General features: G+C 53.6%; 7 protein-coding genes across 7 annotated transcripts; 3 read left to right on the forward strand and 4 right to left on the reverse strand.

Moving 5' to 3' along the window:
* Positions 1–228: 228 nt before the first annotated feature.
* LAESUDRAFT_761802 (uncharacterized protein) lies at positions 229–835 on the forward strand (the record flags this gene model as incomplete). Its single annotated transcript, XM_040912978.1, has 3 exons — positions 229–384; positions 439–500; positions 565–835. 3 exons carry the CDS (start codon positions 229–231, stop codon positions 833–835), a joined length of 489 nt encoding a protein of 162 aa, XP_040761452.1.
* Positions 836–1,270: 435 nt separating this feature from the next.
* Positions 1,271–2,841, forward strand: LAESUDRAFT_761803 (kinase-like protein; the record flags this gene model as incomplete). Its single annotated transcript, XM_040912979.1, has 6 exons — positions 1,271–1,512; positions 1,567–1,856; positions 1,916–2,158; positions 2,218–2,357; positions 2,417–2,561; positions 2,633–2,841. 6 exons carry the CDS (start codon positions 1,271–1,273, stop codon positions 2,839–2,841), a joined length of 1,269 nt encoding a protein of 422 aa, XP_040761453.1.
* A 380-nt stretch (positions 2,842–3,221) lies between these two features.
* On the forward strand, positions 3,222–4,771 carry LAESUDRAFT_761804 (kinase-like protein; the record flags this gene model as incomplete). Its single annotated transcript, XM_040912980.1, has 6 exons — positions 3,222–3,451; positions 3,503–3,792; positions 3,852–4,094; positions 4,153–4,292; positions 4,352–4,496; positions 4,563–4,771. 6 exons carry the CDS (start codon positions 3,222–3,224, stop codon positions 4,769–4,771), a joined length of 1,257 nt encoding a protein of 418 aa, XP_040761454.1.
* A 1,387-nt stretch (positions 4,772–6,158) lies between these two features.
* LAESUDRAFT_332654 (Pkinase-domain-containing protein) lies at positions 6,159–10,192 on the reverse strand. The gene is made up of 4 exons (XM_040902059.1): positions 9,970–10,192; positions 9,422–9,910; positions 9,230–9,367; positions 6,159–9,184 (listed from the first exon to the last, which is right to left on the reverse strand). Exons 1-4 carry the CDS (start codon positions 10,112–10,114, stop codon positions 6,330–6,332), a joined length of 3,627 nt encoding a protein of 1,208 aa, XP_040761455.1. The 5' UTR covers positions 10,115–10,192; the 3' UTR covers positions 6,159–6,329.
* Positions 10,193–11,169: 977 nt separating this feature from the next.
* On the reverse strand, positions 11,170–12,524 carry LAESUDRAFT_729014 (synaptobrevin). Its single transcript, XM_040909556.1, has 5 exons — positions 12,434–12,524; positions 12,363–12,378; positions 12,110–12,297; positions 11,582–11,637; positions 11,170–11,511 (listed from the first exon to the last, which is right to left on the reverse strand). Coding segments are annotated over exons 2-5 (351 nt in total). The 5' UTR covers positions 12,365–12,378; positions 12,434–12,524; the 3' UTR covers positions 11,170–11,406.
* Positions 12,525–13,774: 1,250 nt separating this feature from the next.
* LAESUDRAFT_751533 (RNA-binding domain-containing protein) lies at positions 13,775–17,467 on the reverse strand. The gene is made up of 9 exons (XM_040911671.1): positions 17,291–17,467; positions 16,994–17,240; positions 16,712–16,937; positions 15,692–16,661; positions 15,474–15,642; positions 15,208–15,415; positions 14,415–15,154; positions 13,935–14,364; positions 13,775–13,866 (listed from the first exon to the last, which is right to left on the reverse strand). The coding sequence occupies exons 1-8, from the start codon at positions 17,347–17,349 to the stop codon at positions 14,104–14,106; spliced, it is 2,880 nt and encodes a 959-aa protein (XP_040761457.1). The 5' UTR covers positions 17,350–17,467; the 3' UTR covers positions 13,775–13,866; positions 13,935–14,103.
* Positions 17,468–18,135: 668 nt separating this feature from the next.
* Positions 18,136–19,155, reverse strand: LAESUDRAFT_814565 (glycoside hydrolase family 16 protein). The gene is made up of 2 exons (XM_040914600.1): positions 18,459–19,155; positions 18,136–18,409 (listed from the first exon to the last, which is right to left on the reverse strand). Exons 1-2 carry the CDS (start codon positions 19,137–19,139, stop codon positions 18,242–18,244), a joined length of 849 nt encoding a protein of 282 aa, XP_040761458.1. The 5' UTR covers positions 19,140–19,155; the 3' UTR covers positions 18,136–18,241.
* Positions 19,156–19,491: the final 336 nt, after the last annotated feature.

Raw genomic sequence — 19,491 nt, forward strand, 5'->3', positions numbered from 1 at the left:
GGCTGGGGCAGAGACGTCGTAGAGCCTGAGGCTAGCGAGGGTTGGCATGAAATCCGCTTCATAGTTGACAGTAAGTCTGCTATGTCGCTACGTCACTGCAGGCCAATCACTGGCATGGGGGAGACCAACAGTCGGAGTTCCTGCTAAATTCCACGGTCCGCTGGTGTAGTGATATAAAACCTTGTGCTGGTGCATCCTGGGTCCTAGACCCTTTAGCTATGAACGCGAATGATTGAGGCGGCTTCAGCGACCATCAATGCAATGATTGACGGCACGGCAGCGACGCTGCTCGTAGTGTACCCCCACGGCGTCCGGGAAAAGGACCTCAAGCCCACTTTGCTCGTTATCAAGGATTGGTTCATTGTGTTCAATAGAAACACTGGTGTACGTTATTTGAGATCTCGTGCGTTTCTGATACATGATCTCGGGCTCACACAGGACATTGAAGGAAAGCTCCCGAGTTCAACTGCATCATACCCTGTGGCAGTTATATTGGTGATGTGAGTGCAGCACCATGACTAATTTCCTATATACTGCACTGACTTCGACCTTGATGGCTGACAGGGGATACCTTCATCCATCCTCGAATAGCCCGAACGAGCGCGTGCACATCACAGGCCGCCTCAGTACTGCCAGCGCATGGGCCCTCAACCCAAGGGAGAACGACAGCTGTGTGCACATCTATGCGAAGAACAGCGCACTCGTGGGAGGATATGATAGTTGGCTCCTGAAGAAGAAGAACAAGAGCAAGCTGTCCAGCCCAAATATTCAGGTGAAGGTGGAGGCGGCGCTAAATGAGCATCGTGGGGTGCTGGGGCAGGGGGACCTGGCTTGAGCAGTTTGTTGTACAAGTATGAAGTCATCGCGGCACGGTGAGAATGCACAGTACAGACGCAGGCGATGTATGAATACATATGGTCTCGAAGAGCGCCACTGGGGTGGTTAGCCCCGGGTCTGGCGGGGTTTTCCAAAGGATATTTGGCTATTGGCGCTGCCTCATTACGTAAGCCTTAAGCGAGAGGCTCGGCTTGCGGTGGCTTCAGCTTATGCAGTGAACAAATTTATGGGCTAAAATTTGTTCAATGTCTTACTTTGGGAAGTACATTTATTAAATACTGTAATATAAGTTAATTATTCTCCGCTTCAGGCTATGTATCTCCATATGCAGACTTAAGATATTTTCCACTCATGGAGGGGCTTGGCCAAAGCCACACAGGTAGCGCTAACATTCTTTCACCAGCCGGCACTAGGTGTGTATACATCCTGCGCTATGAACGCCTGCTTTTCGGCAGCCACGACGCAGCTCTCCTTGTACTGGAATGCAGATGATAATGTGGAAGACATCCGACGATACACAGCTGGGGGGTTTCATCCCATTCGCCTCGGCGATGTCCTGTCTCCTCCTCTGAGCAACTCAGACTTGAGTCCCGCACGACAATACCGCATCCTACACAAGCTCGGCCACGGCGCGTTTGCGACAGTATGGCTGGCCGAGGCACTCCATGCACCGTCGTGAGTCAAGTCTGCCATTCTCCATCTCCATCTCATTCACCACGCACACCATAGGCAACGTTATGTCGCGCTCAAGATCTGCGCCGCCGAGGCCGATTCACGGCACGAGCTCGATACGTACAACCGCATCCCGGCCGGCGACGAGATGCAGAATGTGCTACGGCTGCGCTACAGCTTCTCGCTGCAGGGCCCCAATGGTGTGCACACGGTCCTTGTGCACGATGTGCTCGGGAACCTCCTTGACGCTGTGAACGCGCCTGGGGGGCGTAAGCACGCTCGGATGCTCTGTCGCCAGATCGCGTGTGGGCTCACGGCGCTGCATCGGCATGGGATCGTGCATGGAGGTGAGTGAAGTCGCTTCTTGGGATTAGGCCATTGGCACACTGCTGACGCGGCTACCTAGATCTCCACTCAGGGAACGTCGGCATTGCCCTGCCCACTCTCGACGAACATTCCCCATACTCGATCTTGGACTACTTTGGCGAGCCAGAATGCACTATCGTCCTCCCGACCGCTCCTCAGGCGAACCCCGAGGCACTCCCGCCGTATCTGGTCGCCCCGATTTTGGTCATTGACTTCCTGGCAAGCAAGGATCCCGCGTTCGCGGACACGCCCCTCTGCGCGGTGATTATGGATTTGGGAAATGGTCAGTACTCACCCATCTCAGGGCATAGAGGTGAGGATAGTGCTTACGGTGCATAACAGCGATCGCAGTCGACGAGGAGACGCGCCCGTCGTGTACAGCGGCTGCGGTATGTGCGCCGGAGCTCATGTTCGAACGTGTCGTCCGGTCGGTCCACCCCTCGCCCACGCGAGCGAGCGATATCTGGTCGTTTGCATGTACGGTGCGCTAAGTGACGCCGTTACTGTTCCCGGACCACATCCGCTGACGCGGCACGTTTAGATGTACGAATTGGTCTTTGGACTTCCGCTGTTCTACCTCGCATTTCCGAATGATGAGCTGTTGCGTGAGATGGCGACGCTGTGCGGTGAGGTGCTGTCGGGATGGAAGAGCTATTGGGAGTCGCGGGAGCGGCTCAGGAGTACGCGTACGTTTATAATTGGGGCCTTTGCTCTCGGTGTGCCTGCGCTGACTGGCTGACCGACTGAAATTGCATAGATATCTCGCGCGAGGCTGCTGATGCTGATTGGGCACGCCAGCTAGAAGATTTCACGAAAGGACCCGGGGAGACGCACACGCGAGCAGAAATTGAGGAATTCTTCGCGCTCCTTCGCTCCATGCTCAAGATCGAGTCGGAGCGTCGAGTGAGCGCGGAGGAAGTGCTACAACATCCGTGGTTTGCGCGTGCAAACGATGCGTCAGGATGATCCGTAGACACTCCGGATCCCTGTATAGGATCGGCGCCGAATATAGGCCTTCCTCACTCTTCGTTCCAAGACACGAACACGAATACCCGTCTGGCTCAGGAACGACTCGTGAAGATGCTTCGATCCTCTCAATTTGAAGCAGAAACGCTTGTAAGTATCGCCACCAGTGCAGTGGTAAGCCGTCCAAGACGTTCTAAGAAAGCCTGTGCGACCTTGATGACAATAAGGTCTCCAGCTGGCACGTTCTAATATTATGCCTAAATAATACCGGGTAAATATAATAATTATATCAAATTTAGTTTGTTTATGTCCAGTCTAGTCTATTCCAGTCCAGTTATGCTTAACCTAGTCCAATATGTTCCACTGAGATAGTCGACTGTATGAATACATCCACGACGCAGCTCTCTGTGTACTGGGATGCAGATGAAGACGCCGAAGATATCCGACGATACACCGCTGGGGGCTTTCATCCCATTCGCCTCGGCGACGTCGTGTTTCCTCCTCTGAGCAGTTCAGACTCGAGTCCCGCAAAACAATACCACGTCCTGCACAAGCTCGGCCGCGGTGCGTTTGCGACAGTATGGCTGGCCGAGGTGCTCCATGCCCCGACGTGAGTCAAGTCTGCCCTCTGCATTTCCATCTCATCCACCATACACCGCAGGCAACATTATGTCGCGCTCAAGATCTGCGCCGCCGAGGCCGATGCGTGGCACGAACTCGATATATACAACCGCATTTCTGCCAGCGACGAGATGCAAAACGTGCTACGGCTGCGCGACAGCTTCTCGCTGCACGGCCCGAATGGCGTGCACACGGTACTCGTGCACGATGTGCTCGCGAACGTCTTTGACGTTGTGAACCCGATTCGGGGGCGTAAGCATGCTCGGATGCTCTGTCGTCAGATTGCGTGTGGGCTCGCGGCGCTGCATCGGCATGGGATCGTGCATGGAGGTCTGTGGAGTCGCTGCGTGAGATTAGGCTAACGGCCCACTGCTGATGCGACTACCTAGATCTCCACTCAGGGAACATCGGCATTGCCCTGCCCACGCTCGACGGACATCCCCCGCGCTCGATCCTGAACTACTTTGGCAACCCAGAATGCATTGTCGTCCTCCCGACCGCAGCTCCGACACACCCTGCGGCACTCCCGCCGTATCTGTTGCCCTCGATTTCGATCTTTGACTACCTGGCGAGTAAGGATCCCGTATTCGCGGACACACCCTTCTGCGCGGTGATTATGGATTTGGGAAATGGTCAGTACCTACGCATCTCAGAACATAGAGGTGGGGTAGTGCTTACAGTGCGTAACAGCGATCGCAGTCGACGAGGAGACACGCCCGTCGTCTACGCCGGCTGCGGTATGTGCGCCGGAGCTCATGTTCGAACGTGTCGTCCGGTCGGTTCGCCCCTCGCCCACGCGAGCGAGCGATATCTGGTCGTTTGCATGTACGGTGAGCTAATTGACACTGTTACTATCCCCGAACCGCATCCGCTGATTCGGCATGTTTAGATTTACGAATTGGTCTTTGGAGGGCGCCTGTTCCGCTTCGCAAATCCAGATGATGCACTGTTAGGTGCGATGGCGACGCTATGCGGCGAGGTGCCGCTGGGATGGCAGAGCTATTGGGAGTCGCACGAATGGCTCAGGACCTTAGGTGTGTTTGTAATTGGGGCTTTGCTCTGGGTGCGAGTGCGCTGGCTGATTGACTGAAATTGAATAGATATCTCGCCCGAGGCTGCTGATGCTGGATGGGCACGCCGATTAGAAGATCGCATGACAGGAGGCGGAGAGACACACACGCGGGCAGAACTTGAGGAAATCTTCGCACTCCTTCGCTCCATGCTCAAGATCGAGCCGGAGCGTCGAGCGAGCGCGGAGGAAGTGCTACAGCATCCGTGGTTTGCTCGTCCAGACGACGCGTCAGGATAATCCGTGCAGTGTGTAGACACTCCCTGTGCTTTCTGCGCCGAATATTGACTTTACTCCTCTTCGAAAATGTATCTCATTTGCCGAAGCGAAACACTGCCTCCGAGCGTCGCGCAGCCTCGACTCGGCACCAAATGCTCGGGCGCTTAGTGGCCTTTGGGAGTTGCTCAACACTGAACCTATCGGTCCACATTCCCATTTATGATATGTTCCGTGTATATCCAAACAAAATGTGTCCAGTCTGTCCATGCTCCTCAGGCCATCTTTCTCTTCCTCCACTGCTATTTCCAGATAACATTGATGTGTGCAATGTATAAACACTTCAAACTTATTTTCTGCCAAAGAGGGGGGCAGTATGTTCATGCGCAGTGATGTCTTCATAATTATCTCTTGACATCATATTTTGGCAACGGTTAAGGTGCTTTAGCCCAACAGCAAGCATCGCGATTTCATTTTGTATATATGTCGTGAGTTCGAACACCATGCACTCGATTCGGCGACGAATGCGCCAGTCGCCGCCAGGACGTAGTATCAAACAGACGATCAATGTTGTTGTCTTCGCTGAACGTAGATGATAAAACAAATTGGGCTTCATCATACGTGGGGCGGCAAACTCAATAGCTTATTTGTCCGCATCACTCTTGACAATTTATGACCCACATCGGACTGCCTCTGATGCGGTCGGTTGTACGAGCATGATGCATCTTCGGCTCCGTTGGACATGGGAACTGCACAGGCAAGGCATGCCACAACGTATCGATAGAGCCACTTTTTAACCGAACAACCTAGTCAGCAATTGATCCTATGACGACGATAGTATCGACCGAATGAAAGGTGATCACAGGTGGATTGCTGGGGCAACCAAGAATCTTCTCATCTGGTTTCCTGCATATGTACACATGTATCAGCAAAAGATGGCTCGAAGACCTGATATAGTACGATGCGACAGCCAATAAGATGTTGCGAGCACTTTGGGAAACGCTTTGTGTCATGGAGAAGAATTCAACAGGGATCAGCACTTAGTTGGATCGTTTATGAATATCAGATCTGCTACAGACCTGCATATGACGAGATAAGAGTCGAACATCGAAGGTGATCATTCTCTACACCTAAAGTGCAGCATGAAGCAGGTCAAACGGAGAGCTGACTTAGAAGAATACAGGAAGAACCTCAACTCACTTGACAGGTCTTGAGCGGTGCAAGATTTGTGATAAGGAAACACAGCTCGCGCAGATCGCCATTTTCCCGATGACTTACGTGCCCTTGTACGTGCCAAAGATTATATGATCTTCCATAGTGTTACAGGATCCATAGGAATGCCATACGCGATTAGAGCGATGTAGAAACCAGCAGGTGGCGCCAGCGTCGAATGAGGGTATAGCGAAGCGATGAAAGCGGAGAACGAGAGGAAAGCGCCCGACGCAGAATGCGAATAGTCCGAATCTATGCGAAGATCCATAAAAATACAACCAGTGGAGGTGAGCTAAGGTACGAATAGCATTTTAATACCGAATGCAAGAGAGGGTCCGTGAGAAAGCAAAGTTTAGCAGCAACTAGAGTTTTAGGTCTCCTCTTCCTCGCCCTCATCCTCTTCTTGAATGGCATGACCGCGGAAGGCAGGCCCAGACCGACCAGTCGGGAGCTGTCTCCTTCCACAGCGCGGATCTGTGTTTTCAAAGGTGTTCTCGCTAGGAAGGGGAGAACTACGATCGACAGGGGACCGGCCTGCCTTACTTCTTGCTCCTCTTCCTAGCACACTGACCTGTGCGGGGGTTGACGACCCAACGGCTCTCTTTCCCCCGCCAGTCCAATTGATTAATCCCTTCGGAACTGGAGAGAGAGCAGGGACGTCCATTGAATGAGAGAAGCTGGAGCCACTATGAGCTGTAGCTATGGGTGTCTGACCGAGACCGCCTGCATATGCCGGCGAGTCGTCGTCTTCGTCAACCCAGTCCGACTCGTCGCCCATGTTCAGTGACTGCCGCCCAGAGAAAACATCCCTGATGCCCTGCTGACTGTCCGCTGGCGGAGATATCGCCAAGACCTCAATTGCAGAATATGCCGAGCGATTCTGCCAGCCAGGCGGCTCCAAACCCCACGATTTCTTCCAGCTGGATCGCCCGAAGGAATTCAAGTAGCTGTTACTGCCGTTTGGATTCGAGAAGGGAGTCTGACGCTTGTGGGCTACGAACGTGCTCCGACGGGGCGTCATCTCCTCTACCGGTCGGCGAGGGTAAGGTTTATGCGGAGAGCTGTTCCTGCGACTGTCGCTCTCCGAGAACTCATACAGCGACCCTGGACGCGAGGACCCTCGGGACTGAGCAGACGATGTCGAGTTCGACCTCAGATGTGCGAGATGCGGTGGCGGTGGGAATTGCCGCACAACCCTCGTCGACGATGCCGAGCCGCCGCGGTTGTGATATCTGGGCAGTGGCGAAGCTGTCCGTGCAGGATGCATAGAACCTGCAGAACTGGCTGACGGGCTCTTACGGTGGACTTGATTCGTGAAGCTATGTATCGATGACGGGCGCGAGACAAAGTCCTCACGCTCCGAGTTTGGGGTGTGACTTCCGAATGAGCGTCGGCTCGCGTCACTCCGCCTGCGAGACACAGATGTACTGGATTCGGGACCGTACCCTGTGGGTGACTCGTACATTTGGACCTGTGCAGACTGAACGGAGGATCTGTGTGAGTTGACGCTACTCGAGCGGCGAGAGGATATCGACGCGCGCTTTGAGCGAGTTCCAGTCTGGCGAGCAGGTGTATACCGCCCATGGTTCGCGCTAACACGTCGCTTCATTGTGCCCCGTCCGCGTCCATTTACCGGGCTTGGGCTTGGTGTGCTGGGTAGTTGCGTATACGCTTGTGGCGTGAGGGACGGATCTTCCTTACGCTTTCCCTTCGGATCCTCCTTGAACCACATCCGGAACGCAGAGAGCAGGCTTGCCCGATTACGACTCCCATTAAAGCTCTTGTTTCGCGAAATATCGGGAAGCGCGGAGAGGGTATCCCGAGGCGAGTCGGTGCTTGGTGGAGGGGGAGAGGGTTTCGCGCCCGCGATGACCCAAGGAGAGCCGGTTTGCGACAAATCAGCGCTGGATGATGGCGGTGTAATCGGCAATCCCAAATCCTTTGCCTTCAATGGCGGACTCTTGACGACCTTACTCGATCCACTGCCGTGAGACGTTCGCGACTCATCTCCCGTCCCACTGCCCACGCGTCTATCAGAATTTGCATCCTTCTCCCTTTCTTTGTCCTTTTCTGCCTTCACTACCTCAGCAGACTTCTTCCTCACCAGCCCAGCAGCTTCCAACGCGGTCGTCGCCCTCTGCATGATGCTCACACTCCCCGATCGGCCCTTGCGCCCCTTCGACCCACTGTCCTTGTCCTTGTCCTTGAGGCTTCCACCTGGAGTAGACGGATGCGACCGGAGCGATATCTCTGCTGCAGACGATGACGGCGACAATAGCGCGCTATTGGGTGACTTAGCTCGCGGTGGGGTGGCAGAACGTACCATGCTCGCTCCAACCGGCGTGGCGGGAACAAGATGCAGTTCAGGAGCAGAATGCGCCTGCGCTATTGGAGGCAGTCCGTGATCGGTAACGTGGGGAGACAAGTGCTCGATGGGTGTTGGCCTGTGATCTCTCTTCTTCTCCTCCCTCTTCCTGTATTCTGCTAGCTGCTTCCTTACCGATACCTCCGTCTCCTCGTCCTCGCTCTTCTTCGTGTCCTCCTCCAATATCCTCTTCTCCGTCTTGCGCTTCAGCAACCACCACAGCGCGCCTGTCGCGTCGCACGCATCGCTAAGCACCGAGTGCACGATCTGGCCTGTGTCCAGGCCGAGCGCAGCCATCGCGTTTAACAGGTCGCGTTCGAGCGAAGTGGAAAAGATCAGCGGCGCCGGTGTGTTGAGCAGCGACGCAAAGTCGGGCGGCGCCGACGATCCCGCAGCCTTGTCGAACGTCGGCCCGTTCTCCGAGAGCGCCGAAGACACCGACCGTCGCTTCGTGCGCACGGGAGTGCGCGTCGGATACGCTGGAGCGGCTTTGGTGCCCGAGCCCTGGCGGGGGAATGCGGGCCGCACCGGAGTCTGCTCCGTGCGCTGCGGAATCTCTGATGACTGCGAGGATTCGATCTGAGGGGTCATCGGCGCAGACGCCGGAAAGTGGGAGACGGTAGAATGGTACGTGGTGTCGGAGGCGCCCGAAATCGATGATTGAGGCTCATCAACTACTGTGACCTGCAGGGGCGACGGCGATTCGGGCTGTGACGTTAAGGAGAGACTGCTCTGGGAGGCTATGGGGCGAGGAGCAAAGGCAGGCGCTGTAGTGAACCAAGGGTGCGCAAGGATTTGTGCAATCGTTGGTCGTTTCTCTGGATCAGTCTGGAGAATAGACTTGAGGAGGTCCCGAACCTCTGTGCATTATTAGCATAAGCAGACGTGCGAGACCGCACGCTTACCTTCCGAGAGCCACTCAGGGTCCTCGAACTCGCCCTCAATGACCTTCTGCTTCATGATATCCTCATCATCGTCGTCAAAGGGGAGCATACCGGTCAGAAGCGTATAGAGAATGACCCCGAGAGACCAGACGTCGACCTCTGAACTGATCATCAATCACTCCGTGGGCTGCTGTAGAACAGATGTGTGCTTGCCTGGGCCCAGATACTTCTTCGCGAGCAGCATTTCGGGAGACGCGTACCCGGTCGTACCACAGAATGTTTCCAGTAACATACCACGCTCAAACTCTCGAGTAAAGCCGAAGTCGCCGAGCTTGACACGGCAGTGCTCGTCAAGCAGCACATTCTCGAGCTTGAGATCGCGATGCACAATGCCTTTGGAGTGCACATAGGCAACAGCGAGGCAAAGTTGTCCGAAGATAATGCGCGTCTCGCTCTCGTCGAGCCGCGCCTTCTCCACGAGGTAGTCAAACAGCTCCCCACCCGAACACAGCTCAGTGACGAGCCATATATAAGACTCAGTCGCGATAACTTCATACAGCTGTGTGATGTGTGGATGGTGCAGCTGACGATGATGATGAATTTCGCGAGTGAGAGAAGAAGTCATGGCTTTCGGGATTTGCTTGATTGCAACGCGAGTGCCCGTTAAACGATGCACTCCGAGGCGTACTTTCCCGTACGTCCCTGAGCAGTTAGAGATGAATGTCAAATGAAGATTGCATGAGAGCGTAAATAACGCGTACCCTCTCCAATAACCTTGCCCAACGTGTAATTACCGACCACTCTAATCTTTGGCGACGAGAGTTCCTTACCAAGCTCATTGTAGGCGTTTGCGAGCTGGGCCTTGTGATTCTGAGATACAGACGTCGAATGTCGATGTCCGTTCATAGCTTTAACATGTAAGAAATAAAAGAGCGGAAGGATATGCAGGAATTGAAGGATGAAATGGTGGTGCAGGATGGAGGTGCGACACATGTGACCCGCTAGCCGGTGGCCAGCTGTGGCCAGTTGTCACATGGCATCATGTCACACCTTCCCCTTTCGTCAGTCGGGATGTTAGGTGTCAATGATGCAGGATCGCGAGCAGCAATTTGTACATAACTGGATTGCTTCACTACAATGATAGGCATGGCCCTCAATATCAGCAGAAGGTTTGATATGTACGCTTTTCAAGTACCACCACTGTCAGATAAACGTTAAGAGTTGACTGACGCATTATGATTTGACCTTAAGGCTTTCGGCGTAGCCTATCACGCTCACTGTTTAAGCAGTTCAGTGTGTATTAATGCCAAGAAAAAGTGAAATTACTCTTTGCGAGCCTGTCCATAACTATTTATTGGATGGGAAAGGCTAACTTGTTCTGCTTAGTTGCAATGCCTTTGCTGGGATGAGAATCAGTACTTTCTTTGCTGGATTATGATCACATGTTCCGAGCATGCATACTGCACAAAGGTCCTTCAAAGCTTCAATGATCTACCGATTTGATATCTGCAGCTGTCAACATGTGGACAAAGGTCTGTCGGAACTGTTACTCCACATAGCACCTCCTCTTCGGGTCTTTGGTGGATATTTCCAACGAGTCGACTTAAGTAGCTGTAGAAAAGAGTTATGTGAGATTCAGACAGAGCTGCCCAGATGCCGAAAGCTACGCGTCATGGCACATCGGTGGGCATCCTCTCGCGCCGGGGCGTGCTTAGCGCTGATCTGTGCGCGTCACCCACGTGACCGTGTCTTCAGCATCTCTTTATATCCAAATTACCGGGTTTGGAAAGAATTTGTGGTCAAAAAAGGCGGTCACAAAACAGGGCAAAAACGGAGCGCAGATCGAACGGGGTGTAAGCGCTCAGCGCTCAGCGCTCAGCTCTGTTGTCTCATTGCCGATGGGCCCGAGTTCCCGACAGCGACGATCCCCTGCAATCTATTTGCACACGCAACGGGCACAGGGGAATGTCCGCTTCATTTCGAACCATACCAACACGAGGCCTCCGCAAAAAGGAAGAGAACACGAAGGAAAACAGCGGGAATGTATAGTACGGGCATAGATAAGGACATGTATCATACAACAGCACCCCTATGGGCCTGCGAAACCTAAAGGGGAGAGCTCGAGCGGGTGCGGCAGGGACGACAGCGGGCGGAGGAATAAAGGGTCCAAAGGTCAAGCATAGCAGTCATAGGTGCGATCAATGGTGCGTCGCTTTCACGACGGAAACGACAACGATGATAATGATAATCGCGATGGCGACACCAATGATGATGCGCATCTTCATGTCTTTCCACCACATGTTCTTGAGTAAGGGGCGGAGAACGTGGGAATATGAGCGATGTCGAAGCAGGACCAGGCGTCTGAAGACACACCTTGCGAACACGGTTGGCGCCGCGACGGAAGCCTTGCGCCGAGACTGCCAGGTTATCTTTGAGGTGACAAGGGTATATCAGTACGGGACCATCGAGATCACACAGAATGACGAATGTGGAACCAACACATCGCGGCGGCCAAGCGGGGCGCATGGGCATGTCTAAACAGTCGCCCGCGCTCAAACCGCTATACTCAGTCCCAAAAAACTGAGACGAGGCGAGGAAACGCCCAATGGATGGAAGCGTAGTGCGCAGCAATCACAATATGTCGCACACTTGCTCTGACCCCAATATACGATGCCATGTGTCGCATATTGAGCAATGGGCAATCCAGAGCGTATATGAGCATCGGCCTATGTTTCGGCCTATGTTTCATGCTTCTCCGTGCAAGCCCCAGCAGTACCAGCAAAGGCCCTTTTGTGACATATCGGGCCTTCGGGGAGTATGCACCGCCTCGCTCGTTCCCACCGTCGTCCACCTACCCAGAGAGCCTTCCTGCAGAGGAGAAAAAACGGAAACGTTACGCACCAGTCTTGTCCTGGAGCTGGTCCAGCCGCTCTCCTCGCTCGGCAACCTTGGTTATGTTTTCACGCATGATGCCGACGGTGTCATCGATCTGCTGCTGGATCGCAGCAGTCTTTGAGTTGCCCGCAGGTGGGGCGGAGGGGTTCGTCGAGGAACCTCCTCGCGGAAGGTATGGGTCGTATGGTTCAGACCTGCATGTTCGCGACGAACGAAGAACGGTCAGAAAGTGAATGGAGCACAGCGATAACACACTAACATGGCTAAGCGTAAGTCTGGTGGCGAGCTAGAAGTCAGCGATATACCTTCACATTGTGAAGAACTGCTCACCGTATTAAACAGTGAAGAATGGAATGAGTTGCGTCGCAGCACAGCGTCGCAGCGTCGTGGGTTGTGGTCGTCGTGGGCTAAGCTGAGGACGCGGCGGCTGACGGCATGTGCATTCGGGTTCCGAACCAAACACGACCATCTTGTCCCAGGTCCCGCAGGCCGCTCTCGTCTCGGAACCACAATTCGCTCTTGATCTCGAACATTTTCTTCAACAACGTCACCGCGATGTTACCCGACCTGATATCTCCGTGCGCTGTGCTGTTGCGCTAGCTGGACTGGGGCTATTCACCAATTGTGGCGAACACTGCAATTCTCTCTGATGCGTATTGTGTTCGGCCTGAGAAACTTCACTGGTGCAAGACCTGGCCGTTGCAGCTCTGTAATGTGCTCTGATTCGCTAGAACAGCCGTTGAGGTTGATGCGGTAGCTGAGCAGCAGGCAGCTCGGGAGAAACGTTTGTTTTCGAGGCTGTGGGATAGCACATATGGCGATCAAGCCGTCAACTTGAACTTTTTGCGATTGCGGAGAGGTGCAAGCTCTAAGTAAGGTCCCCGTATTTGTGACTGGTCATTTCTATGGAAGTATCGAGTTGCGATCCAACGATTGGTTATTAGATTCCATCCTGAGGGTCATTCGGTCGGTCCGCTGACGTTTACTGCTGTGCGCACACTGCGCACTAGTTAAGTAGCTTTCGATAGGCATGGCTGTCATTTCTGTACTATTGCGCGAACTCTCACTGCGTTCTGTCTCTTTCACCTAGATGACCTTCAGGTGGGACATATATTGATCAAAGTGCATTTTACCATGCATGTTCGTCGTCATAAGCAAGAATAACCTTCAGAACATCACCACGGAATATAATCGACATGGTGTAAAACCGTGCTGTGTCCAGGTAGTATTACTATGAAGTCGAGCAACCTTTGAAAACCATCTCTCCTCTCATTCTGAGTAGCCTGTTGCTTAGATGCTATCGGGTATAGCGGGAACACGACCGTCATGAACGGGGGAAAAGGGCGGAGGATGTTAACGAACGACAACTCAGTGATAGTCAATCTACTCAATGCTTCATTTCAGCGCCTTTGGAATAGATATTCTCGGCCTTCTCTAGATCAGCATCTGCGGCACGCTCGCTAAACTAATCAGCCCGAGAAATGTCATGCCATAAGGAGGATAAGTGAAGTGCCACGGGAAGCGGTCAGTCTGTCGGATGCTTGAAAGCGGGGAGAGGCGGCTGCCGAAGCGTGCTCAAACTTGAAGCTGAAGCGATAGATGCGAGTCTCCTCAGCATAGATCCCGATCCCGTAGCAGAACAGTCGTCCATAAGCGACCATGAGCTTACAGGTGATTTTCGCCGGCTAGTACAACATGCTGGAATCACCTTGGCGGCCAGTCCGCACGAGTAGTCACTGTAGTGCATATCATAAAATGCCCTTCTGATCATCGAAGATGAGAAGTGTACACATCAATTCAAAGGAAATTACAAAGTAAATATACGACAAACCTCGTCACAAGTCATCCAGTTCGTCCTGCATCATGATGGGTAACATGACTGCCGCCTTCATTCTCCTTCTCAGACACGTCCGTCTCGCTAAGGCTTCTACTATTCCCCTTGAACCTTTCGATGTCATAAACAGTAGAAGAAAAATAACGATATCGGCAGCTCATTCTGCTCAAACTCCTCGCTTTTTCGCCTTCCGCTCCTTCCGTTTCCTGCCAATCATGGATCCCATCTTCTGACCGAACTTTAGCTCTCCAGCTTCTGCCAGCTTCTTGGTTGCACCCTGCGACTTTTGCTTTTCCGGAGAAGTTGAAGACGATGAAGCTTCTGAGAGCCTCCGCTTCTTCGCCGTCCGTTCGTCTGACAACTCAGACTTCACCTCCTCCGTCTTCACGCTAGTCCTGCTATAAGACTTCTTGACCTCGCCCGGTTTCTATGATATAATGAGCTGATATTATCCCATGAACAACGCAGGCCGCTTACTTGTTGATTTTCCCGCTGTTGCGCCGCTCGCCTTTGCACGACTTGCACGTTCTCAATCGAGAATTCCACAATAAGCGTGCTCTTGCTCTTCATATGCGCATCGCGCTCCAGCTCCTCCTTCAGCCGCTTAACCCGCGCCTCGTCCCTCTCCGACTTCTTCTTCTCAACCTTCACCAGGTCCTCTACCTCAGTCTTCCACCATTCCGCGAATAGCGCGCCCACGGCTGCGTTGTTATTCGCCCACCGCAGGACGCGCAACGCATCCGCATGGGACGTCATCTCGACGAAGCCATAACCCTTGCTGCGGCCTTTGCCCGTGATGGGATCTACTCGGTCGGCCTGCCGGATGATCTTCACCTGCTTGACGCCAGTGTGACGCCCGCTCTTCTGCCGTTTTACGTCATTCTTCTTCTTCGCCGATTCGTTGCCTTCTTCCTTGACAACGTCCTCACCGTCAACATCGTCTTGTGGCACAGGCTCAGCGAGTTCGTCTTCGCTGAGCGGCTGGAGGATACCCTCCTTCACGTCCTTCTCGAAGGTGCGCATGGCGTGGATAGCGAGCCTCTTCAGCATTCGCTCCGTAACGAATAGGGGAATTTGTCGGACGCTGAGTCGGGTCCGCGAGATATACAGCGATGGGTTCGAGCGCAGTAATACACGACGAGCGTTGTACGACTGTGTTCGCTTTTCAACCTCCGCGGCACTCATCGACTCGGCAGCAGGAGTATTGGGCAGAATGACTACCGTAAACCTTTCAGAGCAGGGACGGAAACGTTAACGGGAGAGCACTTACTGCCTTCGCGCAACAGGTACAGATTCCGCTTGTCAGCTTTCTCGCGTTGCTTTTCGCCTGCCTCTTTCAGCTTCCCGGCCTCATTTCTGGTCACAGCACGTATTACATCTAGCGTACGTCCATGCAGGATGAGATTTTGTGCCATTGAGGAGGATGGGTCAGGCGTGAGGAGAGATGGGAGCTTGAAAGGGTTCTTTTTCGGCTGGAGCTATCATCTTATCAGTACCGTGGTTCTCGAACTGTTGCGGCGTAGCTATTGGACTCACGGCAATGTTCTTTTCGCCGAGCGTCTCGGCGCGTAATATCCCGCTTTGCTCGATGGCCTTGTCTGCATCGGCTTTGTTCCAGAAACACACAAAGCCGGTACCCCTTGACCGGCCCGTCTCGTGATCCATGGTAATACGCGCATATCGCAGTGGCCCAAAAGCACGGAATCTGAAAGTGATCATGAGCATACGACTGAATAATGATACAGGTAACACACAGGATCCTAAGCTCATCCTCGGTACCCTCGAACGGCACATTTCGGACAAAAAGCGTCGTTTCCGTCTCTGTGGTTGGTAATGTAGGTTTTGTCGGCTCTTCCCCAGGTTCATCCATATCCTCGGGACTGCCGTCGCTTTCGCTATCCTCGCCTTCGTCTTCACTATCAACAGAATCGTCATCACGGACGCCAATGGGCTCGTGTTCATCGCCGTCAACACTACCGTCGTCGCTCTCCTCCTCCTCCTCCTCCTCCTCCTCCTCCTCCTCATCCAACCCGCTGTCCGCATCTGCCATCTTTACATCCGCCTTCTCCTGACTCTCCTGCTCCAGTTTTGCTTTCTCCTGCTCCCACTTGTCCTTGCTCAATGCCCAATCCACAGCAATCACCCTCGACTTCCCATGCCGTCCCTCATCCCCCTCTCCATGAGACTCCTCTACATCGCCACCTGAGACAGCAGCAGCGGCCTTCATCATCTTCTCCTCCTCGCGGCGCAGCTTTTTCCGCTTCTGCTTGGCCGAGACCAACCGCTCCGCCATGCCAGCCTGCACAGTCATGCCATTGCACCCTTCGAGCGCACGTTCCGCGTCCTGGCGACTCAGCATCCAGACGAACGCGAAACCCTTCCCACGAGGCTTCGCCTCCGTGCTGCCATCCTCCTGCTTCGCCTCAGTCGATACCGTCGGGATGGTGGTGGAATGTATCGGACCGTACGGGAGGAACATTGAACGCAGGTCCTGCTCGGTAACATCAAACGGAAGATTGCGAACGATGAGCCGGCTAGCATGATTGGGTGCTGGACCCTTTGTTGTACTGGCATCGGATGCGTTCTGAGGCTTTTTGGAATTCTTTGCAAGCCCGTCCAGACGTTTCTTCAGCGTGGCTGATAACAATGAGCCTTTATAGACGTGTGCATGAAGCTTCTCGACAGCTTCTGATGCTGCTGCGGGAGTCAGAAACAGGGCGTGCGCTATAGAGCGGTTAGTTGTAAAACCGAGGAGAGAATAATTCGCGACGTACCAATGCTATGGTCCTCCTCCACAGTCGGCCATTCGACCTTCTCCGCCCCTTCAAGTTTGCGTATTTTCTTCCATAGTACCTTGGAATCGATTCCGGCGGGCAGACCGGATATGACTACGGTACGAATGGCCAGAGGATCGTGAGGGTTTGCGCTCGGCTGCGGACGAGAACGAGGCGTCTTGGCTTCTGCTTTCACAGCCGGCTCTTTTGCTTGCTTATCCTTGTTCTAAGAGTGACGCGTGAGCTATCAAAACGAACACCTCAGACTTCACGAGTAAGAACCTTGGACTCCGCCCATTGCACTCTCAGTTTCCGTCCATTAAGCTCAATCCCCTCCTCCGAGATCTTTTCGACAGCCTGTTGCGCGTCTTCCCTGATGGCAAAGGAGACGTAACCCACACCTTTCGAGATACCCGAGCCAGGTTCCAGAACGACAAAGGCAGATCGTACTGGTGCGAGATCAGAGAATAGAGTTTTAAGGTCGGTCGAGGTTGCAGTATACGGCAAATTCGATACGAAGACCGTTGAACTATGCATCATACAATTAATTCAGCACATTTCATGAGCATCAAGCCGTACCCGTGGGCAACTTTCTCTTCCCCATCTCTCTCCTTCCGCTTTCCGAGAGAAGTGGACATTGAGCCTCGAATTTTCAGCCAAAAGGGAATCAAGAACACTAGATCCCACGGAGACTGTGTTGAATTCTGCCAGTGCACTTTTCACGGGCACAGAGGGCAATCAAGAGCGGTTTGCAGCGCGGTCGCGATCGGTGCAATTTCGCCAGAAATCAATCGAACGCGTGAAAGCGGAAGGTTATTGCCACGATCACATGTAGAACGTTTTATGGGCGTCTAGTCTACGGTGGCCACAGTGGTGTTGAACTCTGCTGGCCGCACATCATGTTCTATGTGATACGTAGATCTCAGCCTCCACTTCCGCTCGAAAAGAAATATACCCAAGTCCATGACACATCTACAATTTGGATCGTGCACCGTACAATCCACCAATTGAAACAGAATGATTCCGATCAGTTTCTGCGAAAAGTCATCAAATTAATCAAATTAAGTAACGTCCGCCGAAAAATGAGATATGCGCAAAAGCGAACAGAGTTCTGCAGGGCAGAATGAAATGTAAGGCAAGAACATCCAACGGGACATCTTTTGTCCCACGTTTCGGTATTTACTAGGACGCGTTCCCTGATGCGACTTGCCTGCATTGTACTGTTAATATTTGGTGTTGGATAGCAGTAATCAAGGACTACTGACGACACCATGCGTATCAGTTCGCGATGCCTTACCTTCGCCTACGAACAATACCGTCCGTTCAATGGACATTCCGGCATCGATCGTCCAAGTTTGACAGGGCTATTCATGCTTCATGAGGCCGCTGTATTCTTCCTTAAGGTAACATTCAGGACGCCAGATGCAGATAATTTGGAATTTCAAGCAAGACATGTCTTATCCTACACAAGTGAAGTACGCTGAATGGATATCAAATAACATACCGATTGAAACGGCCCTCGCTCACCACTCACATCGTATTACCCTCCGGAATGCTGCTCCAGATGTGTGAAAGCGTCTCCCACCCGCCTGGCGGGCGGTCCTGCATCTCCACAGAGCTCACTGTCATCCTGTACTCTCCATCCGCCGGTGTCCTCCCTCCGGTCACATTTCCTCCCATAGCGACATTGAGTTTGACCTATATCTCCCATTAGACCAGTCTTATGCACACTGAGGCTCCTGCTTACCTGAAACTCGGCGAACGGCCTGATCGTCTTTGGCGCCTGCGCACGCATGACGGGCCGCCCGTCAATGAACCAGACGCAGTGGCCAGACTCATCCCATGAGAAACCATACTCGTGGAAGGCATCCATGTTGGGCATCTGGGTATCCCGCACGCGGTGCTTCTGGTTATCCGCGCCATTGTATTGGCCCCAGTGAAGGCACGATCCGTTTGAGCCCTTGCCGTTCCACGTCTCCATGATGTCCACTTCGCCGTCGTCGGGCCACTTTACGTTGAACGGCATCGCCCAGAAAGCAGGCCACACTCCCTGCGCACACGGTACGGCGAGCACCGCGTGCACATAGCCCCTCGCGCGCGCGAACGTCTGCCGGCTCGTGAGCCTCGCGCTCGTGTACTGCCCCGGTGGCGGCTCGGGCGGGCGGAAGGCGCGTGCACGAGCGAGAATGACGAGCTCCCCTGCGGGAGTGACGAGGGTATTATGCCCTGGAGGGGTGTAGTTCTGAAGCTCTTGGTTGCCCCAGCCGTGAGCACCTGTTTCATACTCCCACTCGCGCGCGACGGCGTCGAGGGAGGAAAAGTCGGCCCGCCAGTAGGTTTGGACATTGGGCTCAGGAGCGAGGGGCCCCTGCGGGGTCGAGCTTGCTTTCTCCCCGAGACGAGAGGCGAAAGCTTTGAGGTGATGCATGCCGCGGTGAACTGTTGGTGGTTACAGTACTCAAGATTGGCTGGTGACATCATCTTCAATAAGAGGTCAGTTCGGTTTGATACTGGTTCGTGTATTTGGATCGATTCGGACACTACAACGGCAGCAGCGCTAACAGTCTTCAGGACTCTCGCGACGCTGGACAGCTGGAGTAGTCTGCAATCCGCATATCGACTTTGCTTGTGCTATCGAGACGGCGAGCCAGATGGTCAAAAAAATCTCAACCGGCAATCTCTGCATCACTTGGACGTTAAGTGAGCTCGCGGTCGGCAAGTACTCCCTCGTAAGCTTCCTTACCGTCGGTCATGCTCTCGAAGCCTCACCCGATGTCTCG

The sequence above is a fragment of the Laetiporus sulphureus genome (assembly GCF_001632365.1).
Source record: "Laetiporus sulphureus 93-53 unplaced genomic scaffold LAESUscaffold_38, whole genome shotgun sequence".
Lineage (NCBI taxonomy): Eukaryota > Fungi > Basidiomycota > Agaricomycetes > Polyporales > Laetiporaceae > Laetiporus > Laetiporus sulphureus.